The following is a 26,493-nucleotide window of genomic DNA, read 5'->3' on the forward strand; positions in this document are numbered from 1 at the left end:
GTGGAAGAAGCCAGACATAAAAAGCCACATATTGTATGATTCCATTTATATGAACTGTCCAGAAGAGACAAATCCACAGATAGAAAAAATAGTGTTTTATATCTGGGGACACGAGGTACTGGGGAATGACTGCTAACGGGTATGGGGCTTCTTTTGGGGATGATGACTATGTTCCAGAATTAGATAGTGGTAATGGTTAAACAACTTTGTGAAGATAATAAACAATCACTGAATTGTACACTTTAAAAGGGTGAATTCTCTGGTATACAAATTATATCTCAAAAAAAAAGCATTAAAAAATATTCCAGACTTAACTCAGCCATATATTATTTTAAATCCTTCTCAATTTTAGAAAAATCCCTATGTATCATGTGATACCTACTGTCAATATAATCATAATAATTTGGATTTCCCTTATAAAGAAAATAAGTTCAAACCACAATCTCATTTATTACCTCAATATCCATAGTTGATAGCTCAACTGTACCCATTTTAAAGATGCAGATGTGGAAGGAAAGAAAAAAGAGCCACACTGGCTTCAACCTAAGCTTTCTAAATCAGAATCTGTAGAGGCTTTGGAATCTATAGATAAAGTGAATTTCCAGAGATTCCTATGATTTTCACATCCAAAACTATCTCTATCTCCATTGCCACTAGTATATCTGAAGGGAGTGGTAGAGTTTGGAAATCACCATTTTGAAACCATCACAATGAAAATTAATGGTGAGGGTTAGGGTTAGGGTTGAGGGGGCAGTTGTGAGTTTAATGAGGAACAGGATATTTGCATGGTCTCAAAGTGTCTTCCCCACAGATTGCTTATTAGTTACAAGAAGAAAATGGTAACTCTACAGTAGGGAAACCAGACATCACCTTGACTGGGTAATCAAAATTAACATCACCAGTGAGAAGAGAGATGGACATCAGTGCCTCCAGATGTGATACCCCAAGAAGGACACAGCATCACTTTTATAATATTCAAAAAGTCAGTCATAAAAGATAAAGGATGAGAAACAGTTTCAAGTTTTAAAAGACTAAAAAGGTATGACAACTAGAGGCCACATATGATCCTAAACTAGAGCCCGTACACTAAAAATAAAAGGAAAAAGATATGAAAGGAAATTATTAAGACAAATGGCAAAACTGGAATATGGACTATAGATAAATCAATGTTAAATTTTCTTGATTTGATAACTGTACTCTGGTTATATACGAGAATATCCTTGTTCTTAGAAAATACACCCTATTGAATATATGTAATCTACTCTCAATTTTTTTTTTAATTATACAGAGAGAAGGACAATGCAAATTGTGGCAAAGGGTGAAAATTTGGTGAATCTGGGTAAATGCTATGTGGGAATCTTTTGTGCTATTCTTGCACCTTTTCTGGAACTTTAAGATTCTTTCAAAATAAATTAAAAAGAAAATCCTTCCATGACTTCCCACTACTCTTCAAAGAAAACCCAAAGTCTTTGCCAAGGTCTTGCATATTCTAGGCCACGCCCACTTCTCCTGGGCCTCAGTCTGGCCTCTCCCTCCCTCCTGGAACACTCAGCTCCAGACACTCTGCCTCCGGTTAGTTCCTCCAGGGCCCCAGGCTCTGTCCACAGCAGCAGCTTGGCCCATGATTTTTCCTAGACTGGAAATGTTCTTCCTGTGCTCTTCACATGGCTGACTCCATCTCACCCATCAAAATGGATATAAGAAAAATTGCAAAAACAGTTTAATGCTAAGAAGAAGCTAGTTATGAAAATTAAACCTGGGGCTACATTCTGACAGCCACAACTGCTGACTCTTGGTGCACTTTGCATCAGTATTTACCTTGGGACTCTCTCTTGTTTCTCTGTTTGACGGCCCTAAGGGAGGAATGCATTTGCCTTAAGACATAAGCAAATAAAAAAAAAAATTGATATGAATTACAAAGTACTTCACCCTTTAGGAAACACATCTTTAACTTCTTAAAATTAACCCTCCATCTAAATAAACTCACAACACTGCACAAACAGATGCACAAATACACGTAGCACATATGACATTCATCTACCGAGGGTATAACCATCCACTGCTATTGGCCTAATCACCATTTCGGAGCACACCATCTGCCAAAAACATTTCATATTCCCTTCTTCCAGAAAGTACAGCTTGATGTCGATTAGACTAACCCTTTCCACAAATAAGATTCTCAACATTTGATATTTGTGCATGTCAGCCACTGTCTGGCACATCAGAATGATGCACGAATTCTGGAACAAGCAGTTACTGCTCATGAATTCACAGCTATTTCCTCACTTCTGCTGAGGGAAAAGAGATCTTTAAAAGATTGCCGTAATATGAATATGCAGAGGAAAAATTGAAAGCAAAAGGACATGAGAAAATTTCAAGGGAAAAAAATGGCATATTACAAAGCAAATGAGAAAATGACCCTCTAATAATTTATGAATCATAAAAATTTAGTTATCCCTCTTTGCAACCAAAATACCAGGCGAATGTTGGTTCTCTGCCACACTTCCTGTATGATGAATGTTAGAGAACATTGAGATAAGTTGGTTCAATGTAAGTGTGTTACAGAAAAGTGGAGTTCAAGCTAACCAAAAGGAAATTCAGACCAAAAAAAGAAAGGGAAGGGGAAAAATAAGCCTTGAACTAAAGGACATCTTAGTAGCAGTTTTTTTTTTTTTTCAACTATTTAATATAAAAATTGTTCACAGGTTAAAAATGGCTTTTAAAGTTTTTGAGAATAGTTAAATGCCTAAACCAGAGGTCACAAACTTATTGCCCTTGGATTGCATCCTGGGAGTAGATGTGTTCTGTCTGCCTACCCTGTATTTTTAAAAATCAGAATTGTTTTCCAACATTCATTAATCAGGAGATTTCATATAAAACATTACTAACATTGAAAGATCTGAAGGTCTGGCATCAGTGAACCCCCATGGCCTCATTTTAACAATAGGCCAGTAGTTCTTAATCCCTCCAGCACACTGGAAACCACCTAGGAAGCTTTGAAAAATTACCAATGCCTGAGGCTGACCCCTAGTCATTCCAGAGAGAGGCCAGGCATCTAGATTTAAAAGTTCCTCAGAGGGCTCTAAGGGAGCAACCAGAATTGAGACTCATGGGCCTAGAATTTATACTTGGCATATGCTCTTTGTTTAATCACAGTAGTCAAACATGCCATTTTTCTTCCAGTTCACCCCCATCCTGGAAGGAACTGGGAACTGAAACCCCATTTAAACATCTCCGTTTAATCTTGTATAAGCCACAAAACTATAAAAAGGTCCAGTTAAGCAAAATGAACTTTATTACCTACACACACTCTACTCTGATATATCTCAAAGCATGGTGGGTAGACCACTTGTGCATCCAAGTCCTTTGTTAAAGTGCAGGTTTCCAGCCATGTTCCAGGCACACATATGAAAAACTCTGAGCATGAGCTCCTCATGCACTGTCAACACTGAAAACCCATGTTGATTTTTAAGAGAACGTTGAGGGCTCTCTTACCCTCCTGCCTCTACAAGCATCTATGTGTGACCATAAAGTACACTGACTGGTCAGGGCCATGGGATTATTTCATTGAACAGAGCAATGAGGTTTAAATCTTTCATAGTCTTTCTCTTGCAACCACAGTTGGCTTGCTCTCATCGGATTTCCTTCCCTTTAGAATTGCTGTTTGGTTCTGCTCTTGGCCTCTCTATTGGGGCATGGTAAGATGAACTTAGTGCCTTTGTGCTTAGGAGCAAACAGAATTTTTGCCTTCCAAATAGGCAAGAGAGGCAAGGAGACATAATTTAGCCACTCAAGATCTCTCCCACTCTACCCCAACAGGTTCCTTGCAGTTCATATATTATGGTACCATTAACTTCCCAGGGCTCAAGCAATACTTCTCAAGTATGATCCCTATCTCTGAGCAGCTAGATACACATGCTGATTCCTGAGTCTCATGTAAAACCTGCTGAATAAATGAGAATCTTTGGCAAACGGACTTGTGAAGCTGTACGTTTAGCAAGCTCCCCAGGTGGTTCTTATGCACAGGAAGTTTGAGAACTACTGAGCCACAGATTTAACAAAGAGAATACCCTCTCTAAAGCTCCTTCAGGAAAGTCACAGGAACCAAGGGAAGTCATTGGCTAACATTCTGGGTCCTCACATCTCTCTCTTCACTCCCATACTGGAACAACTTAAGCAATTCAGCACAGACTCATTTAAAATGACCACACAAACATCCAGAAGTGGAACAGCTGGATCATATGGCAGTTCTATTCTTAATTTTTTTGCAGAATCTCCAAACTGTTTTCCATAGTGGCTGCACCTATTTACATTCCTATCAACAATGTGTTAAGCGTTCCCTTTTCTCCATATCGTCTCCAACACATTTCTTGTCTTTTTGATAACAGCCATTGTAAGAGGCGTGATGTGATATCTTACTGTGGTTTGGATTTGCATTTCCCTAATAATTAATGGGGTGTTGCACATAATTTCATGTGCCTGTCGGCCATCTGTATGCCTTCTTTGGAGAAATGTCTACCTGGATCTTCTACCCACTTTTTAACCAGGTTGTTTGGTTTTTTTTGTTGTTGAGTTGTACAAGTTCTTTATATGTTTTAGATATTAACCCCTTATTGGATGTATGATTTCCAAGTATCTTCTTCTGGATATTTAGCTGAAGATTATGAAAACACTAATTCAAAGAGATTTACACACCTCTATGTTCATCACATTATTTACAAGTCAAGATATGGAAACAACTTAAGTACCCATTAATGGATATATGAATAAAGAAAATACACACACACACACACACACACACACACACACACACACACAATGGGAATACTACTTAGTCATAAAAAAGACGAAAGCTTGCCATGCAACACATGGATGGACCTTGAGGGTAGTATGCTAAACGAAATAAGTCAGATGGAGAAGAAAAATATATGATTTCATTAATAGTTAGAATACTAAAAATAAATAAACTAATAAACAAAACCAAACAACAACAAACACATAGATACAACACACAGATACAGAGAACAGGTTAATGATTACCAGATGGCAGGGCAAAATGAGTAAAGGGGATCAACTGTATGCTGACAGTTGGAAACTAAACTTTTGGTGGCAAGTATGCTGTAGTGTATACAGAAATTAAAATATAATATTGTATGCATGAAACAATATAACCCAATGTTACCTCAATTTAAAAAATATTCACTAAAAACAAAAACAAAATGGCCACATATTCTGTTTTACTATAGCTCAAAATAATCAGCTATTAGGACACAAAGAAATGGGAAATACTTAAAGTCTAACTGTATCTCACTAGCAGAGTCCTGAATATCATAAAAACACAGATGAGTTTCATGCCCAGAAAGCTTACAATTATATGTTATATTACTTCTATTTTAAATCAATCCTACAGTGTAATAGGGAACACCTCTCAGTGGAGTTCTAAGCTTCTTATATCCTTTTTATGCTTTCATACACAGCTCATCGGTTTCCTCTTCAAGGCTGGATGATATTGCTAACCAACATGCAGCAAAGAAGGTTCTAAAACAGCAGGACAATTTTACGCTTGACTCAGGTAATCATGGCTCTCTTGAGGGAAATCTACTCTTTAGGCTCACCTCTCCTCTGTTTCTGCCAGCCACAAGCCCCCCCTGGAGGAACTTAAGGCTCTTATACACTCGATTACACTCCACTGATTTATAGTGCCAAACAGGCATTCACATGAGGGCTCTCCATAAACATTACTGGATTATGCCAACTCAGGTGATTGATTCTGGACCTCTTAATGTGCCACCACTCTAACGACAAATCTTACCTATCCAAGATGATTTCAGCTCCTCACACTAGGCTCCCTATCCACACCTCGCACCTACTGTCTTCTGAAAACAAGACTGCAGCTAGAACCAACTGGAGATAATGAACTATAAATAGAAAAACAGGTGAAACATTACAGGTAACTGAAAGTCTAACACACATAGTGAGCACAATCAGTATGAAAATGACAGTAACTCTAATTTTCTTCCTGACAGAAAATTTCCTTTTGCCATCATCAAAACTAGTGCTTCTTAACCTTTAAGGTATCTATGAATTACCTGGAAAATCTTACTACAACGCAGGCTCTGATTCAGGTAATCTGAGACGGAGTCCGAGATTCTGCATCCCAAACAAGCTCCCAGGTGCTGCTAACGCTGCTCATTGCTCTGCTACTTACAGTATGGAGGAGGAACAGCAGCATTAGCATCACCTGGGAGCTTGTTAGACAAGAATCTTGAGCCCATCTTAGACCTAAGGAAAAAGAGTCTGCCATTCAGCAAGGTCCTAGGTGATCAGAACGCACAGCAGAGAGCAGCTCAAATACCATCTTGTACTCACTGTCAGTCAGAAGCACCTGGGACCTTTCTGAAACTATAAATGCATAGGCCTCATGGCAGAGAATCTGATTCAGTTGCTTTCGGGTATTTTTACTGTTCCTATGTTTGTTTGTTTTTAAGTACATCCAGGTGGTTCTTATTAAGGAGCAGCCAGCGTTCAGAACCACCGAATTAAAAAGACCCAACTGGGTGGAGGGAAATATTGAGCAACGGCTAATCAGTGAGGAATTTGAGGGGATGATGAAAATGTCTGAAAACTGATCATGGCATTGGTTGCGTGATTCTGTGAATACACTAAAACCCACTGAATTGTATACTTTAAATGGGTCAGTAATAATGGTAGGTGAATTATATCACAATACAACTGATATATAAAAATCAAATTAAAAACTTCAATAGCTTTCCTATTTTAAAATAAGTAAATAACTCCCACTGAACAACAATGAAGTGGAATTATTTCCTATCCTGGAACTCTGGCCCATGAATTTCAACTTCTCTCAAGAAAAGAGAACAAAGATGTTTATGTAACTCATCTAGAACTATTAAGTTCTGCTCATCCACTCCTTAGGTTCAATTCTGGTGAATTCTAATGCATATTAAAAAAATCATATTTATCAATATGAAAAAGTTTACCCTGCATACCCCAAGTTTCCATAGTATTTTCAAGTAAATAATTTTCCTTTTGCTTCCCCAGTTTAAAATTAATGATTTAACTAGTAGGTTAACAATGAATTAACTAATCCATTGCAATATTCTTCCATCTTCTCTGTATTTTTGAAAGCATTCAAAAAACACATTAAGAAAAAAACATACAAAATGCAAATCTGAGCTTGTTTTCAAAAAACTGACTTAAACTCTCAATAATGTGCCCATAAAAATAAAGGATGTGGTAAATGGCACTAAAATTTCAGGAAAGATCACTGTCATATATGAGACAGTTCACTTATTATCAGAAGGAAAGTACTTTAAATATATGTAAGTAATAGGCACCACGTAGTACTTTGGACAGACAGCTTCTCTCCACAGCTTCAAAGCTTCTGATACCTGTGGTGTCAGATGCTCAAAACTGCAGGTCCTGTCCACTCAAGCCAATGATGGTTCACAAGTATGATTTAATTTCCCTATTGGATCGCCATTTTCCACATAAGCCATTTTCCCCCAGAACCAGTGCTCTTGTTTATGGTCCCATGGTCTCATTGTTTCAAAGAAGGAGTATGCTGGATGCGTCACTTAACAGAGTTCCTAGGACAATATACACTGGTTACATGCCATATCCTGGGATCTTCAGCTCACGCAGTGAGAGCCCTTCTCTTAAAAAATGACTTTCTGGGAACTTCAAGGCAATGGCTAAGGCCACCTTCACAGGTAAGTACAATGCCCTTCCTTGACTAAACTCTCCCATAAAATCCAGCGCATTTCACCACAATTGTTGCTGTGTCTACTTCCTTTTTAAAATAATTCTACCATGTTACATTCTATAGATGACAAAGAAAAAAAAAAAGGCAAATCAATGCCCCTAATTACTGACCTCGCCCTGGATAATAACCCTTGGATAGTCTCCTATTACTTTTTGTAGTGAGGAAGTTTACCTTCCTCCCCACCTAACCCCCTCCTGCTTTAAGTACTTTTGTTCAATGAGCTCTTCAGTTTTCACAGTGTTGAGAAGATGGTTCTATATCCCAGAGCAAAAAATGTGACTTGAATTTTGGCTAAATGATTCCAATTCGAAGGAAGAAACCCCGAAGCTACGTTGGTGATATTCAGCATGTTGTCAATTCTATCTCAATCCTGAGTCTTTGAAATACTAACTTCCTGAGAAGCCAAGATTCACAGTTACTGCTGAATTAAATAACTAATTCTTAATGGATCAGCATGTCTTAATTCATCACTTAGTTAACAATTCACCAATAAACAATTTTTTTAAAGAAAGGAGAAAAGACATACCTAATGTTATATATGTCCTGAATATTCTTCTCCCCACCGTGTCCTTCCTTAACAGCTTGCATTTGTAATAACTTCATAATGGCTTTTATCAAGCCATGTGTATTCCTGTAAAGAAATATAACATGTTAAATGCTACAGAGTAAATATTCTCATCAGGTACTTAATCCCACCAGTTTTAAATAGTTGAACGCTTGCCACCTACATTGAACGGCAGCCATCCACATACACCCAGCTTATTCCACAGCACAGCCAAGAAGAGGCCAACAAGCTCCCATTCAACACATTTAAAGGAGGAGAAGTGGAGCCGAAGGATCAAACCACCAACCTATCAATCACCTCCCCACGTACACTTGGGGGAAAATCAATCAGGAAAAAATAAACCTTAGCCCACATAATTGCAGGCAGTGACCACATCAGTTACCCACACTGAATAATCAAGTCCTTCATTTATAAATATTAGCAGACCATGAATAATAACCAGACATATGAAAAGGAGCAGTCACTCAAAAAAGTGGGCCAGGGGACCAATCAGAGGAAATAACCCCCATTAAAGCAAAGCTAATGGGAGTGGGGAATAGAACTTTAAGTTTTTTCCTTATTCTCTTTAAGAGGTAGCAGGATAATAAATCAAAAAGAATAGCCTCCCCTTTTAATATTTTTTCCTGTTACTAATTTTTTTAATTGTGAAATAAGATTTTATTCCATCTTTACTGAGGTAAAATTAACAGATACAATTGTAATATACAGAGTACAAGTGATATGTGCATACATGGCAAAATGGTGGCTGTAATCAAGTTAATCAACACATCCATCACCTCATGTAGTTACTTTTATTTTTTTGGTGAGAATGCTAAATACTATCTTAACAAATTTCAAGTATACAATACGGTATTGTTGAGTATAGTCACCATGCTGTACAGTAGATCCTCAGAATTTATTCATCTTAGAACTGGAAGTTTTTATCTTCTGACTAACCTCTCCCCACTTCTCCTACCCAGCCCCTGACAACCACCATCCTACTTGTTCCTAACTGTTCAACTTTTTTGTTTTTTTGATTCCACATATACGTGGTGCCATCCAGTATTTATCTTTCTCTGTCTGGGTTATTTCACTTATTAGCATAATGCCCTCCAAGTTCACCCATGTTGTCACATATTAGCTGGCTCTTTTTCAATAAAATTCTCCCTGGGAATGAGAAAGAAATCTTAGAAATAAAGATTACTAGTTAAATGAAAAAAAGTAATTATTTTTAAAATCATGATTGTTAATATTTATGGAGCATCTATCGTAAGCTAAGTACTTTCCTAAGTGCTTAACATGTTTTATGTCATTACTATCTAGAATTCACTGTTAACTTTACCTTTAGGCCAGGACAAGACCTGATGATGATACTAACTGATATCACTTGGGATATGTCATTTATTGTACTCTTTTATCGCATTTAAAGTTTTACAACCGATAAAAGGTTTGGCCACGCTGTCCAATGCAGTTGCCAACAGCCACATGTGGCTGAGCGCTCATAACATGGCTAATCCACACTGGGATGTGCTGTAAGTGCAAAATACATGCTGCATATAAAAGACTTAAAACGCAAAAAAGAATGTCAAATATCATGTGTAATTTTTATATTGATTGCATATTGACATAGTATTTTTGACATATGGGGTTACATAAAATACATGATTAAAGTTAACATAACCCATTTCTGTTTACTTTTTAATGTGGCTACTAGAAAATTTTGAATGATACACATGGCTCACATTTGTGGCTCACAGTTTATTTCTATTTCACAGCGCTACTGGAGACACTCATGGTTTGTTTCCGAAGTGGATTCTTTGGTGAGCAGTGAGGTTTGCCCTGCACTTGAAGCATTTCCCATAATCTGTACAACAGAACGTTTTCTCTTTCACATGGGTCCTCTTGTGACCATGCAACAGAGACTCACGAATGAATGTTTTGTGAAAGGTATCACATATACATGGTTTCTCTCCTGTGCGGATCCTCTAGTGAAAACAGATGTCTCAACGCTTCGTGAAGCCGTTTCCCTAAGATTCTCTCCTGTATGTGTTCTCCGCGGATGTCAAACAGAGCTTCAGCTTTTCTCACATACCCCAGTGTCTCAGCATTATGCTGGCTGAGTGGGAAGCCAACCCCCTCATCTGTCCTGTGTATACAAAGTACAACCTAAGAATAACAAGCAGTGTGGCATGTGTCAGTGTCGCCTGCAGATCCCATCTCATTCTCCAGAGCTGACAGAGCAAAAGCCTGGCGCCTGTTTAGAAGACAGGGAATGAGCACAATGCACCTTGCTGCCACACAGCGGAATTTTCAGTCACTTAAGGGACAGAAGAAAAGCCCAGTCTTCTCGTGAGCTGTCTGGCTTGTGATACTTGGGCTAAGAACCTCTAAAGCCAGCCTTGACACACACACAACACTGGGTTGGATACTCTTCCATTTTGAGAAAGGGCCTTGTATGTACAAACCTTTTACTTACAACTTATAACTTATTGTGTATTAATATTTTTCAAATATCAAAAGTGTCAATTCCGCTTTGCTTTCACCAACAATGTGGACAGTTAATTCCACTATGACTCAATAAAAAGTAAAAACTAAATTTTTAAAAAAATTGGAAAGAAGTGCAGTTGATTTAGGAAGGTCTGGTGGCATGGCATCTCTTTGGGAACAGAGGTACTGTCTTGTTTTCTTCCTTCAAGACTGTTCAGAGTCTTCTGACGACTTCATTGAATTCTGGGTTCCTAGAATCTTTTTCTTGTAAAGCTTAAGAAGATATCTCAACATGAAAACTTTTAGAATAAATTCCTTCTTTGCGATTCTCTACACTATGCACTTTTTGAGAACCATTCTGTGGCTGAGGATTCTTGACTCTCAGGAATGGTATCTCCCAGTGGACCCTCCAGCTCTTTACCACTCTTCACACTTTCCTTTACAGAGACCTGGAGATCCTTCAGCATGGAAATCATAACTGCTCTAACACCAGTTTATCAAGAACCTATTCCTGAGCGTGAATGTTGGACCTCAGTCACAGACAACAGAGCTTACAGGGGCTTCTCAGAGCTTCAGTGTGATTTGACTCCTCCAAATATGTAAATTTGCTAAAGCTAACTCATCCGGCCTCAGTCTTGCAGTCTTGCTTTTGGAAAGTTAGTCCTTGGGACGACACAAACGCCTGTGGCTCTGGCCCGGGCCTGTGCCCAAATTTCATACAAGACCACGCAATCTCAGGTATGAAGCTATACTTAACAGATGAATTCTAATCATCACTGAGCCAGTGAGCAGCTTTCAGATTCCAGTGTTTGACTGAGACCCTATCATAAGGGGCCTACTCTGGCTTGATTTGGTGAGAGGGTCATTACATGTTCAGAAGTTTCTTGGTCTTCTCAATTTCAATATTTACACAATCCTGCCCCCCAAAAACACTAAGAGTAGTGTATGAAGACAAATTATTTTTCAGACATAATAACCTGAAAAATTTTCTTAAAGAGGTTCTCCAGTTAAAAGAGAATGCAAGATGGCTGCACATCTTCATATATATACTAAAAACCACTGAGTCGTACACTTTGAAAGAGTGATTTTAATATGTGAATTATACCTCAATAAAGTTGTTATATTTTAAGATAAAGCACAAGAAAGAATTGAAGAGATAGAAAGAGGTAGACTACAAAGAACTGTGATCAGAATGAATATCAGAAGAATTTACAATCAAGTCTTCAACATTTTTCAAAAGTAACTATAAAGATTAAAGCAATTGTTAAGAGAGGATTTGGAGGGAAAAAGTATGAAAAAGAGGGAAAAAAAGACAATCTGTCATAAAAATTCCAAATCACATTAGCAAAGTTAGTGGGGAAGGTTTTCATGGGAAAGAAAACATACAATTAAGAGACAACCTGAGATGAAATATCTACAACATAGACGAAAAAGGGTTAATATCCATAAAATAAAAAAGCAACATTTTGTTAATAAGGCAAAGCATATAATAGAAAAATGAGCAGAGAATATAGGCACAAAGATCACAGAAGAGCAAGATTCATAATATCCAGTGTTGACGAGTGAATGAGGAATAAGAATTCTCATGTTGAGCATACATTCACTTAGCCTTTATGGAGGGCAATTTGGCAGTATCCATAAAATTTTTAAATGCACAGTCTTTTTCCCATAAATTCCACTTCGAAGAACCCATCATATAGAAATACCTTTACATATGCCCAAAAGAAGATATCACAATACATCTGCTGTCTTTAAAAAATGGAAGAAAAAACCTACAATTGTTAATAGAGAAATAGTTAAAATATGATACAATCATATTATAGAATGTAGATATTAATGAAGATGCAGGCAGATCTACAGAAAGATGTCCAACACATATTAAGTGGGAAAAAGCAAGTTTTAGAACAAGATACATATGAATAGACTATCCAATTTTAAAACACTTGTAGTGTATGAGCTTATACTTTTTTTTATACATCGAGAAATGGGGCTCCAATTTCATTGGAATTAGCTGGTCCCTAATTCCATGTGCCTAGTTCTAATTTCAGATCACCCTAGCTTTCTCCATATTCCAGAGGGAATCAAGACCAGTATTTGGAGGAACCTCTGAGACACCCTACTGGCCCTAAGCCCATCCAGGATTGTCACTTCCTAGTTTTCATGAGGGCCTGATAAGAAAGTGAATGTTTTAAAAAGAAGGAAAGAAAGACCAAATGGTAAAAAGGAAACATTTTACCACTTACTACTTTCACTACCCTCAAGCCCCAGTGTTTGAATTTTCAAAAAAGTATGCACTACTTTTATTTTTTTCATTAGTGAAAAATAGGGGAAAAAAGATTTGCAGTCTCAAGGTGAGGAAGGACTCACTGAACACAAATAGAAGACTAAACCCGATCTCCTAGACAGATGGCGTGAGCAGAAATTTAAATAAACAATGAAATAACTACAGAGTCTTTTATTTAAACCTGTCTTCAGTCACAGTCTAGTACAAATATAAAAACATGTTAATTTGAGGAAGTAAACTGCTGAGGAACATTTTCAGGATCTGGAATTAGCCCCTGACAAGCAGGCTGTCTGTGTTTGAGGTACACAGGTACCCAGTAAGTTATTTAACAAATCAAAGTGAAGACTTTAATCAAAGCAGAAGAGATCTGATTAGACATTATGACTAACTTGTTCACAGTATAATGTGTTCCAGGGACATCGTTAACAAAAAAAAAAAAAAAAAGAAGAAGAAGAAGAAGGCATATCATCCAACTGCCTACTAGATATTTCCACTTCAGTGTCTGAATTGTGCCTCAAATTCACATGTCCCAAACCACACTCACGCTCCTCCCACACACCTGGTCCTCTAATGTGCCCTATCCACCTGTTAGGGAAGACAGAAATCAAAGAGCCACCTTTGATATATCCCTTCCAGTCATCCTCATATTCAATCCACCTCAAAAGCTTCTAAGTATCTCACAAATCTATCTACTTCCCTTTATCTCTAGCAAACAACTATCACCCCTCACCTAAACTCCACCAACAGCCACCTAATCCACTTCCCTGCGCCATTCTATCTGCCTGTCCACAACCCGGTGCTTTTAACATTGTGTTCATATTGCAGCCAGAGTGGTCTTTTTGAAATCGTTATATTCACTAGATAAAAACACTTCAAGGGATTCCCCCTGCACTCAGGATAAAGACCCAAAACCTCGAAACTAGTCATCACGGCCTGCATTGTCTGCCCTACCTACCTTCCCAGGTTCATCTCAAACCACTCTCCCCTTGTTCTTGGCATTTTCATGCCTTCCTAACTGCTCGTCTTCCCTGTCACCACAGGAACGTGGCATGTGCTGTTTCCTCTGGAAAATTCTACCCTGTCTTATTTACCTAGATAAGTTTTATTTGTTCCTCAATCTCACGTTAAGTGTTACTTCATCAGGGAAGTCCTCCCTGACCTCCACGACGAGGCCAAACTCCCAGGTTAAAGGCACTCCCAACACAGTGTACTTCTTAATATATAATTGTGCAACTATGTGATAATGGCAGTTTCTGCCTCCAAGCAAAAAGCACCATGAATACAATGACTATGACTGCTCTCCTCACCATGATAGCACAGCACCTCGTACAGGTATGTAGGAGATATTCAATAAATATGTTTAATTAGCAGACAAATAGATGGATGAATGGAAGACAGCTACACAATTCTCTTGCTTGGATACAGAGGTGACCTCTGAAGGTAATTTCTAGTTCTATAATTACATGATTTCACATATGCACACTGAAATTATAGTATCTTATATCTTTACTATTATAAAGTTTGTTATTTAATACAGTACTGAATAAGCTCATACAAATGGTATTACTAGTTGTGGTTATAGTCCTTTCAGGGATTGTACATTTAGCAAGAGAGGGAATTGTAAATATTGGAAAGATAAAATTAATATAGTACCCTTTATATTATGAAGCAATGAAATAACCCTGTTGGGGTAAGGGAGGTGGGTTTTTTGAGTGGGAGTTTTTTTTTTTAAATACATCTTAAGTCATGCAGTTACCACATTAAAACCAACTCAAGATTCCTAATAGAATAAATAAAGTAAAAGATAAATAATCAGCATGGGAAACAGATTTAACTTGTATGTTGAAGACTGCTCACCATGCAGCTAAGTTCACAACCCTACAAAATAACTCCTAAGAGACTCCTCAGAATATTAGATGGTTTCTGTGACTTAAGCTCAGAGCAGCTGCAAGAAGTTCCCTTTGGAAGATGTTATTTTTTTCACTCCCTTCCCTCTTAGTCCATTTGTTACATATGAAAATCACTAAGTAGCAACAGGAGTTTTGAAACTACTAAAATTTCTTTCTTTCTCTCTCTCAAACTGCTTCTAAAGGAGTGGGTCCAAAATAAGCTCAAAATAGTGAAAGGATAATAAAGTCTACAAATATAATTTTTTAATAAGAGGTAAGAGGATGGAAATATATCAATTATGTTAAAATCCATGAGCTCATTACAATTCTTTACAAAATAAAATCTAATTGGTCAACACTAAAGGATGCTTTAAAAAAAACTGCTTATTTTTAAGCTTAGTAAATAAAGAGAAAAAATCAGGTATATATCCTGCCTTTCCTGTACAAACTATACTAGTGGGTAACCAAACAGTAGCTGTGGGAAAGGTTCTCTTTACAGCAGTATTTCAAGCAGTAAGTGAAGAAAAAATGACAGAATTAGAATGTCACTATCTGAAACTCCAAGTGAATGAACGGACTAGGCATTGAGCATCAACAGCTAACATCACCACAGAAGAAAACAATGAGATATTTATGTCCCTCCTGATGGAAGAACACATTACCACCTAAGAAGAAGTCGTCCCTCCACGAACACCAAAAACAACAAAAGTTGAACTTAAATCCCATCAAATTTCTAGAGCAAACTTTCAATTTACTAGAAATACAAAGAAATAAGTTTAACACACACCACGGGGAAGCAGTCAGCAAAATCCACCCTAGGAGATCACTGCAAACAACCAAGTTTCTTCAATAAATTGTAAGAAAGAGAGAGACAGAGAAAGATGGATAGATATGAAGGGGACATTACACAGATTAAAGAGATGTTAAAGATGTAACTAATTCTTATTTGGATGGCCATTCAAAAAAAAAACACTAAATTTATGAGGCAATTAGAAATCTTAATTCTGACTGGACATTTAAAAATCACACACACACATATATCCAGGAATAATAATCACATTACTGTTACTCTTTTTAAAAAGAGATATATTTAATATCTACAGAAGAAATTATACAATGTCTGGGATTTGCTTCAAAAGAATACAGGTAGGATGGAAGAAGAGGAGATCATGGAAGAAGAGGAGATCACAGAGGGAGCAGGACTGGCCATGGGCTAATGGTTATTGGGCACAGTGATAGGAACATGAGGGTTCATAACATTCTTTTACTTACTTTTGAAATTTTCTATCAAAAGCTTTAAAAAGCAAAGAGTTCCCCTCTGCAATATCTAGTTTTTCCAAAATTTTCTTGGTTATTTTTTTGTGTCACACTCCAAGCTGGTTTCCTTCCTTTACCTCCCTTCCCTTGGAAACCAAGGCAGTGGTTGTTTCTACTTTTATTGCCGTTTGGAGAGATAGTATACACTTTCCAAAAAAATATTCCAGATGATGATGATGATGATGATGTGATGACGATGACGATGCAAAGCATCTTGCCATCACAATAAAACAAGTATGTCATCTTTGACTCTCCGTCCACTCATTCTTTCCTCCCTCTATCCCAGTCATAGCAACACAGAGTATCAGTCACTTATATTTAAGCACAATTATGTTTAAGGAGGCTAAGAGATACATATTTCCATATACATACATACATACAAAACTCATGGCTTTCTCTCAAATTCAATTGTTGGTAACAGTGTCCCAGTCTCCTCTCTGTTTTGAGAATTACCACTCCTTCTCCATTCATATGGTTGCTACAAAAGGGATCCTAACATACAAATATTCATACAATGAAGACACAACTGTAGAGAGTTTTAAACTGTGTCCCCTGAAAAGATAGCTGTATCTTGTTCTAATCCTAGGTCCCTGTACATGTGACTTTATTTGGAAATAAAATCTTTACAGATGTAACTAAGGATCTGCAGATGAGATCATCCTGGGTGGGCCCTCAACCCATTGACTGGTACCCTTATAAGAGAAAGGAGAGGGAGACTTGAGACACAGAGACACAAAGAAAAGAAGGTCACAAGAAGACAGAGGCAGAGACTACAGCTATGCAGTCACCGCCAAAGAACGTGAAGGGTTGCCAGCAGCTACCAGAAGTTAGCAAAGACCCATGGAACAGATTTTCCCAGTCTCCAGAAGGAACCAATCCCACCCACATGTTGGTATTGTACTTCTGGCCTCCAGCATTGTGAAATAATACATTTCTGTTGTTTTAAGTTTGTAGTCATTTGCTACAGCAGCCCTAGGAAACTAACACACAGGCCCTGGCAGAGCTGACTGCTCCACGAGTGAACATCTCACACTTGCTGATCCTTGGAAATCTGTAACTGTGGTCAAGAAATTCCAGCCTCAGCCTGGCTATTCCTTATGGATAAGAGATGTTAACCCAGAAGCAGGTGGTACCCTGTAGACTAGGAAGCAGAGAAAGTCAGTCTGTAGCAAGAAAAAAGAAACACACAGCCTGGATCCAATTTGTTTCTGAGGCCCAGGTACATCCCTGCTCTTGAGTCCTGTGGGCCACCCCTTTATCATAAAAGTTAAAATCACCCTTTTACGCTCTAAGGAGTTCAAGTGGGTTTGGGTAACTTGTAGCCCACAAGAGTCCTGACACACTTGAGAACCTGCTGCCAAAAACCCTTTAGTAAAGATCAGCAGTAACAAGTCCTTCCTTGGGTGGCTGCCAAAGCAAGCTGAGCTGACTCAAGAACCCTTGAGGGAGCAAAGGAAGCATCAGGCCTGAGCTACACACGCAGAGGCAGAAGACCATGCAAGAGAGGAACCTCAATTTTCACTGGCGCAAGAGCCAAACCCAGATCTCATCATAAGAGGAAGCGTGGGGCAATAATGATGTTGAATATTCCAGGGGGAAAAAAAAGAAAAAACTTCTAGTCAGACAAGCTGTACAAACGATGCTAATTAAAACCACCCACAAAAATGGCTTTTCACAAGGTAAATATAGCACAATTACTATTGTGCATACGAACACCAAACCTCAGGTTTCCTTCTTCTGGGGTTTATTTGATTACAGCATTAAACACTGCTCATGTATATGTTCAGTCTCCTTTTGCAAAGACTACAAATAATGTTTGGTTCTTTCCTTTTGGAATAATTCTATATGAGGTACAAGGAAGTACCCATATTAATTTTTTGACCAGGGATGAGAACAACAGAAGTTTGAGTTAAAGAAAACTACACCAACAGCCCAAAAGAGGGTATCCTTGGGTACCACGGAAACAAATGGTACAAATGTAGCCAAGTCTCTTTTTAACTAGAAGGGGTAATTGGTCAGCCTTAAGTATAGTAAGTCACCAGCAAATAAGAGAATGTTAAACATTAGATTAATAATCAAATCCTTTTCTAAGTTTGTTATAAAATTATATGAGGAAAGAGAGAGACAGAGCCAGGAAGACAGGGAGGCAAAAAACAAAATAGTTCTGGGGAATCTATGCTTGAACAAATGACCAAAAAAAAAAGCTTCTTAAAAAAAAAATCTAAAAGGTATAATACTATTAACCTTTGCTTAGGAAAGTTCTGTATATTTATCTTCTAAGTATCAGAAAACAGTCTGATTTCTTCTGAAGCATTTTTCCATTATAAAAGTAACATATATTTCAGTAGTTACGTTTAAATCACCTAAAAACATCTCAGCATAAACACATGACTCTTACACAATGTAAGATTTTGTGACAAACAAAGCCTTCAACCAGATCAGCTAACTTAAAAAGAAATAGGGCAGAATGTCCTAGATGAGAAAGGGGCTGGAATTACTTTTCTGGTTATGAGCTGCAAGATGAGAGAGATTCTGTGATTTTAGAGAAGGAAAAAGGATTCGAAAAAAGGAAAGGAGACCATCTGAAAATAAGCTGAAAGGCTAAAGGGAATACTTAAAAGACAAAAAAAGACAAGATGAAGAAATAGACATGGTCTAGGAATTCTGTCATCATCAAGTAAGAGTTAAATGAGCAATGATACCAATGTAGATATAAACCCTAAAACCATCTCAAATTCACAAAAAAATAACTGACACCCCAGCTGCAGAAGAAAGCATGCTAAGACTGTCTTCCTTAAACCTTGGGGGAAATCTCATAAAGGCATCCTTCTTTGGTTCTTCTTCTGCCAAATAAAATAAAGAAAAAGAAGCTAAAAATTACAGAAAAGCTTCAACAATACAAGATATGAATACAGCATCTCCTGGATTACTAACCATTTCCTACATGATAACAAAATAATTAAGTTTCCCAAGGAACAAGGTCATCAATAAAGTAGAAGACCCTGAGAGACAAGAATTTTCTAATTACCCTAAATCTTAACTCCAAATAGTTCTCAAAATCATTTTTAAGCAAACTGGACTTTTATCAATCCATGATCAAAGACTCACTGAATCCAACAGCTTTAGCCAGGACCCACTCTGGGCATTTTTAACATCTTAATCGAGATTTATTAAAAAGTAAACTTTAGGAATCTCAGAAAAGAGACTTTAACCTCTCACACCTTAATACACTTTATTTCCCCCCAAATACATAAATTGCAGGTCCCTTCCCTGTTGGAAAGCACAAAGGAACCAAATCAAGTGCTAGTTTATCTAAAGTGTAACTGTCCTACCAAACATATTTTTTAAAAAGAAAGGGGTGGGGGGTCGGGGAAGCAGCTAAACTAAAATTACAGGCTGTCATGACATCTCAATATCAAAAACTAAATACCTGGTTCCACAGGAGAGTACGGTTTTTATTCACAATCCGTTACTAAGCAACCATAACAATGGCTACGTGAGCTTTCTAGAAGCTAGCGCAGTTGATGGGCGGGGGACCTAAGGAAAGAAAAATGGGGAAACTCCTTGCTTTGGGAATCATAATCTTAGGATAAACTCAATGTAAACACAAAAACAAAAACTAACAAAATGGAAAGCAATCTAAACTTTAGCAGTTTCCTAAAGAACACAAAAAGTACATATATCATTCACTTTAATTTCGGTTTTATTTAATTTTAAAATTCACATTTAACCACTGATAATAATCTCCTTACTGTGTTTCCTTTGTGGGTCCCCTTCTTTCTTTCACCCTCCCTAGGGAATAATTTTTTTTTTTCAAATTTCCTTACTGATTAAAAGAACATTTTAGACTTCTTAAATCCATTCCTTTGTTTACAGAAGCTATAAAAACTAGTTTACAATTGTTTCATGTTGCCTCAGCTTTGAACCGAGAACACTCTTGGACATCAAACTACTCCTTTGAAGAGAACAGTCTCTCAAATAGAGCCAGACAATTTCCCAGCCACTCCCTGAAGTTTAGACAACCAGAGCTTTGCAAATGTCGTGTTTTCAAAGTTAGACTATACAACGTAGCAGGCCCTAGACCAATGTCTCAGATTGTGGGTTGCATTTGAGGGGGGAGAGGGCTTTTCACACATGTTCCAAGGGAATTATACAGACTAGACCGCAAAAAGCCAAGGAGCAGGTTAGAAGGCAAGGAGAGAGATCCTCACTGAATTTTCCTTCCATCTTTCCTTGCAGCTTTCAACACTGACTGCAATGCTGGGATAGCTCCAGAAGCTCTATTTGCTAAGTATCTATTCTACAGAAGGCTGCTTCTCTCTTTCCATCTCTCTCTCTCTCTCTCTCCCCCCCTCCCTCCCTCCCACCCTCTGTTCCTGAAAAATGCTAGGATACTAGGTAGGCAAAATGAAAAAAAAAAGTTTTAGACTCATTTTTCTACATCAAAGCTGAGCAATCACTGTGTGGCTCTGTTCCCAAGGTGCCTCTAGATTCCGATAAATCTCTATTTTAAGAAGAGAAAGCCAGAGACAAGTAGAAATTTAAATACTGGAAACTGGAGATTCAAAATGTCTCAGCCAAGAACCACAGGGAAATGACAAAGTCATTTCTGCTTTTAGATCCCAAAGATAAAGATGGTTTTCTCAGATTCCCTGAGGAGCATTTGGAAGAGGAGGCTGTTTGGGTCCCCTGTTTTTAATTAAATTTAATTTCTTAAATTTGATGCTCATTTTGCTTTTTTTAAGACATAAACAATGCAAAGTTTAGTCTTTGTAATCACTAAAACCACAAAGCTCTGCTACTTAAAATAAAGCAAATTCTTCACAAATAATTATTACCTCTACTGGCAACAATAAAGAAAACTTAGCACTTACATAACACATGTCATGATTAAATTGATTTAAAAGTTAATTGGTTAGCTTCAGAGTCTACTCTGTTTACATTTCCTGTGGCTAACAATGTAGACAAAGTGAACATTCTAAAAAACTTAAAAATAAAATTTTTTTTCAGGATCCTTCAATTGTTAAAATTCCTATATTTGCTTACTATAAAAACTCAAGGCTTTCTTCCATATCTTGGCCATATATCCGAAGACTCTTAGAAACTAATGGTCCCCTATATGTGTAAGATACAGTACACTGAAGTACTGCCTATAATTGCAAATAAGTGAAAACAAGACAGAGTTGGTAAATTATGACACATTCATACAATGGAATATTATACAACTGGAAAAAATTAGAGAACTCTTTATGTATGGTAAGGAATGATATCCAAGATATATTTTTTCACAGAAAAATGCAAAATAAAGAATACTACATACAGTAGGCTACAAACTTTTTTAAAAGAAAAAACATGTACACATAAATGTTCAGTTACATGTACAAACATCTTTAAAAGGATAATAAATAGAAAACCTGGTAAAAGTTTTAACTCTGAGGAGAAAAATTGGACACTTTGCCTTATATGCCCTTCTGAATTTTTTTTACCATGTGAATGTGTTGCTTATTCAAAAAAGTTTTTTAATTTAAAAAAAAAGTCATGTTACTGAGAAATTTTAATTTATACAGATGACATGCTGATTCACTATCAGCAAAGCTTATGCTTCTCAGTTGACAAGAGTGTTGATGGACTTACACAAATGTGTGAAGGAGATCCCACACCAGTATAATTTTCTAACAGGACATTCTAGAATTAAAGGTGTAATCTAAATTGCTCTAATTCTCCTTTAGAGACCATCCCCCAGCCCCTTTAGCTGCTGATGCTCTTACTTTTGGATATAAATAGTACAACCATGCAATGCAAGGGGCTTTTATGTTTGTGAATTTTAAAGCATTTGAAAACTACTTCAGGAGGAACAAATACTATTCCCTGCATTTGAAAAAAGAGGTGAGGCAAAATCTAGGTGGCTTAAGGTCAACTAATAAGTTACAAAAAGACAGACACATCAAAACAACATTCTAAAAGCCTCCTCAAAACCAACTTTTTAACCAACAGAATCCTTCTAGAAACATGTTTGTATATGTACAAGGACATGCACACAAAGAAAAAGACAGAAAATGAGTAAGCATTTAGTGATGATCAAATCCTTATTTATTCAACAATAGTTGGTTATCTACTGTCAAAGAGTGAACTAGATACAAAAATACGGGTTAAAAATATAAGTATATTGTGAAAGAGCAAGTAGCCCAGTTAGAAGAGGGAAGTGTCGAGACAGGGGAGGCAATGTCTGAGCTGAGCCTCAAAGGACGGAGAAGATGATGCCAGAAAGAAAGGAGATGGGGACATTGCACACAAAGGTGCAGCATACGGAGGCTGGGGAACAGGGGACAGCTGCGTACGGCTAGAGAGGTGGGCTCCTGGCGGAAAACGCAGGTTGAACAGAAGGTGAACACTACTTTGGGAAGGGCATGTATATCAAACTAAAGGGCTTGGACTTAACAATGTACACAGCAGAATATAAAGAAAAATCAAGGTTCCAAAAAGATACAAAGAGATGATCTAAGGGAACAAAATAAGATTTGTAAAGAAAGGTTAAAAGGCCAGAAGTTATGATACCTGATAGACCTCAAACCCAGGAAGTCATCTTCCACAGATTGATAGCAACGGCTATACTCCATCTCCACTGATGGCAGAAACAAAGGTTAAGTACTCAGTTCTGGTGATGCTACAATAAAGGTGAGTGAAAAACACTGAGCGAACAAGTCACCCCACTGAGAGAGAAGGCAGGACCCTGGATAAGAGTTGGGAGAATGGGCCAAAGACCAAATGATTAAAGCAGACAAAACTGAGGGCATATAGATCAAGATCATTTCTTGAAGCAAAAAGTGGCACCTCCTTTTTAGGGATATTGTACAAGAGATGCCCACTTCCATGGTTCAAACAGAGTCTAGCTTGACCACTTCCGAATGGAGTATGCGGGCAAGGGAAATAGCTCAGTGGGAGAGCACATGCTTAGCATGTACGAGGTCCAGGGTTCAATCCCCAGAACCTTGGGGAAAAAAAAAAAAGAAGTATGCCCCCTTTTAACCCCTGTGATTCCATTATTCTCAGTGTGAGTGAAATAAATATGACCATACCAAATTCAAAGAACTAAACATTATTTACTTAGAATAATCAGGGGAAGATATGTCTAAATCACAAAATGCTTTCAAAGAAATTAATGCTATCATTTTCTAACACATGTACTAATGCCAAAGGCCAACCAAGTACTGTCAATAGTGCATAAATTTTACCACTGTGGAATTAGTATTGTTATAGACAGCCTTCTTTCTTAAAATAATTCAGGAATTTGCACTGCAAACTGTGAATTACACACTACTTCACTATTCGTAAAAAAAGCAGACAAATGACAAATTTAAGCAGAGCTCCAAAACTAAGTACAATAAATGACCTCAAACTTTTAGCCCTTAAATCAGCAAGTTCTCACCAAACATGAAATATCAACTGCATGGCATTTTAAGGGAAAGAAAAACAACTGGCAAGTAGAGTGAATGGTGACCCTTAATGGCAGATTCGTCAATTTTTTTCCTAAAAATTTAAATTGCTAACTGATCAAACAGGAAGGAAAGAGTACCGGGTAGACGGAATCAGGTTGAGTATCCCATTGAGAACATAGCTGAACTCCGCATGCTCCTGAGTGACGAGGGCCACCAGACCCTCACAGCAGGCTGTTCGAACCACGACGTCATCGCTGCAACACTTCTCCCACAGCAAGTTCAGAGCAGGAGTCTGAAATCAAACCAGTGATTAAAACACATGTCTGATGAGCAGCAGGGGCCCACACACCCCTGGCCATTCATCGAAGTGTAATTCGTTCACAGTAGGCTAGCCTTCCTCTACGGAAATGATGCCATGTCACACCATTTGTAGAATACAGTCGGTTTTCCAAGAGAGGGAAGGATGTGTATCTGATACAACAGCTCTCTCTCACCTTTGTGTCTTTCCTGCACAATAAGGCTGGCTGCAGAGGTGTGACTGGAGTTTGAGCAACACAACCATTCGGAGATCAAAACTGCGATTGGCTCTAGCACCGCCCTCCAACCAAGTCGTTTAAACCGGACACCAACAGGATCAGCACATCAGCGGGTCTAAGCTGAACCCCAAATCATGCCTATGCTCCAAGCCCTGCATGGCAGTGATAGTTTCAGAAAATGTTCCCGCTCTCTTCCCACCAAACTCTATCCCCCACATAGACCCCACTGTCCCCCATAATGTCCCTGCCCCTATCGACTGTCACTGGACGTGGGCCCAGAGGAAGGAGACAGAGGTAGGACAGGCTACGAGCAAGCTGGTTCCATGACTACCCACAAAAGCCTAGGGAAACTGTTTCAGCCAAGGAAGAGGCTGACTTTTTCTCTCTCACACTGTGAACCTGTCATCTTTGATAGAAAAGCACCAGAAAGATACATAAGTAAATTTAAGTTCTTTATTTTGAAAAATCCTATAAAAGCAGAGGTTCTAGCTTTCCTAACTTCCTCAGGAACCCTCCTAAAAAAAAAGGTTCACTACTAATGATAAATCTATTTTTGAATATATTGCAGGTTTAGTCCATTTAGATTTATATGTGGTTTGGGGAATTTTGTTTTTGTTTTTGTTTCATTTTGGTTTTTTTTTTTTAAAGAACATACAATGAAGCTATTTTTTCCTTCCTCCTGACATGATTTATTAGGAAAACATACAATCTGGAGAAAAAAAATCAAGATCCTCAGCTCCCACAGAATAACTAAAGGAATGAAAATCCACATTCTATTGTGCCTACTTTCCCACTGTGGCTGGCTCTGAGAGCCTTTTCAATCTTAGGATCTCACTATAACAGAACAATCCAGTTAACAGTCACTGCAAGAAAGAAACGTTTCTAGCCCATTTATTTTATTCAGAAGGAAATTTTATTCACCTGCATGGACAATACCAAGGGGTTCTAAAAGTCATTACCCCATTACTAAGCCAGAATAACAAAATAAATGAATTTTAAAAATGTTGCCTCAGGTAATACTGTGTCCTCATGGAAGTAAGCATCCATTTATCAGGAGTAGAGGAAACATTTAGTTACAGGGATTTGACATTCAATAAATCCTGGCAGTTTAAGTAAAACCATTAGATCTTCTCAGAGTACATAATGTGATTATAGGCAGGATTAAGATCAGGGTTCTTGGAAAACCTAATTTATATGACTACATACAAACACCAGATAAATGCCAATTAGTGAAGTATGCCCTACACTGACTTCAGTATGTCAGCCAAAGCTGTAATGAAATGAAACTTGGAGCAGCTAATAAATAGGAATGTGAGAGAAAGGAAATACATTTCTGTTATGAAAAAAAAAAAATCTTGTTTCCATCACCTATATTCTCCATAGAGTTTACTTTAGAGGACCTATCAAAGCAGAGTTTTCAATCAGCATGTCAAAATACACCAAAACCCAAGTGGTAAACATCTCAGTAAGCACTGCTTCAACTCCTTGCATTCATCTGTCTCATGTGTGGTATAGAACTTTTTTTCCTACTCCATCTGTCAAGGCATGACCTTTCCGACTGACAACTCAAATTTGGGGCTACCTAAAGTATGAGAAATCTCCTGCACCCAAGCAGAGCCACGGTGCTCAATTTCTCTATTAAACAAAAATATTCCCTCAGCGGTAACCGTATCACAGCTTTCTCTGAAAGCATACCTACCCTCATTCCACCCATGTTATTTTTCATTAATAGTCATAAGAAGACTCCCCTTGACCCCTTCCATATCTCATTCCTGGAGTCTGTTGTAACAAATTTAAAATTTGAAAGAAAAACATGGCAAACCAAAAAAAAAAAAAAAAAAAAAAAAAGGCAATGAGCTCCTCAAAGTTAAAAATCATTTCTGTAGTGACTGAACTGTGAGGAAAACAAAAGAATTTCATATGTGGTCCAACTAGGAGCCGTATCTGAATAGAACTAAAGCACAAAGTTAAACACAGACCTGGTTTGTGGACTGGTGGATCTTTTCTGAAAAAACATTTTCCTTTAGAACTGCAGCAATAAGATGACCCACGGCCTAAAACAAGAAACAAAAGAATGAGTACATTCCCTCAGAAGTTCTCTCAGTAGTGAATTTGAAGTGAACTAATAGCAATACTAGTTGATGTAAGAATGCCAGGCAATTGGTAACAACATTACCATTCACCCAGTGTGCACTATGCAGAAGCACTGAATTT

General features: G+C 37.8%; 1 protein-coding gene across 6 annotated transcripts in view; it reads right to left on the reverse strand.

The window, feature by feature from the left end:
* The window catches only part of FOCAD (focadhesin), a 237,482-nt gene that overhangs the window by 183,311 nt on the left and 27,678 nt on the right, over nt 1-26,493 (reverse strand). For all 6 annotated transcript variants that reach the window (XM_074361508.1, XM_074361510.1, XM_010946018.3 and 3 more), the window contains 3 exons: nt 26,259-26,333; nt 23,881-24,035; nt 8,313-8,417 (listed from right to left, as the gene is read on the reverse strand). In XM_074361508.1, coding sequence (XP_074217609.1) covers nt 8,313-8,417; nt 23,881-24,035; nt 26,259-26,333 — 335 coding nt within the window. The remainder of the gene's footprint in view (nt 1-8,312; nt 8,418-23,880; nt 24,036-26,258; nt 26,334-26,493) is intronic.

Source organism: Camelus bactrianus, chromosome 4 (assembly GCF_048773025.1).
Source record: "Camelus bactrianus isolate YW-2024 breed Bactrian camel chromosome 4, ASM4877302v1, whole genome shotgun sequence".
Taxonomy (NCBI): Eukaryota; Metazoa; Chordata; class Mammalia; order Artiodactyla; family Camelidae; genus Camelus; species Camelus bactrianus.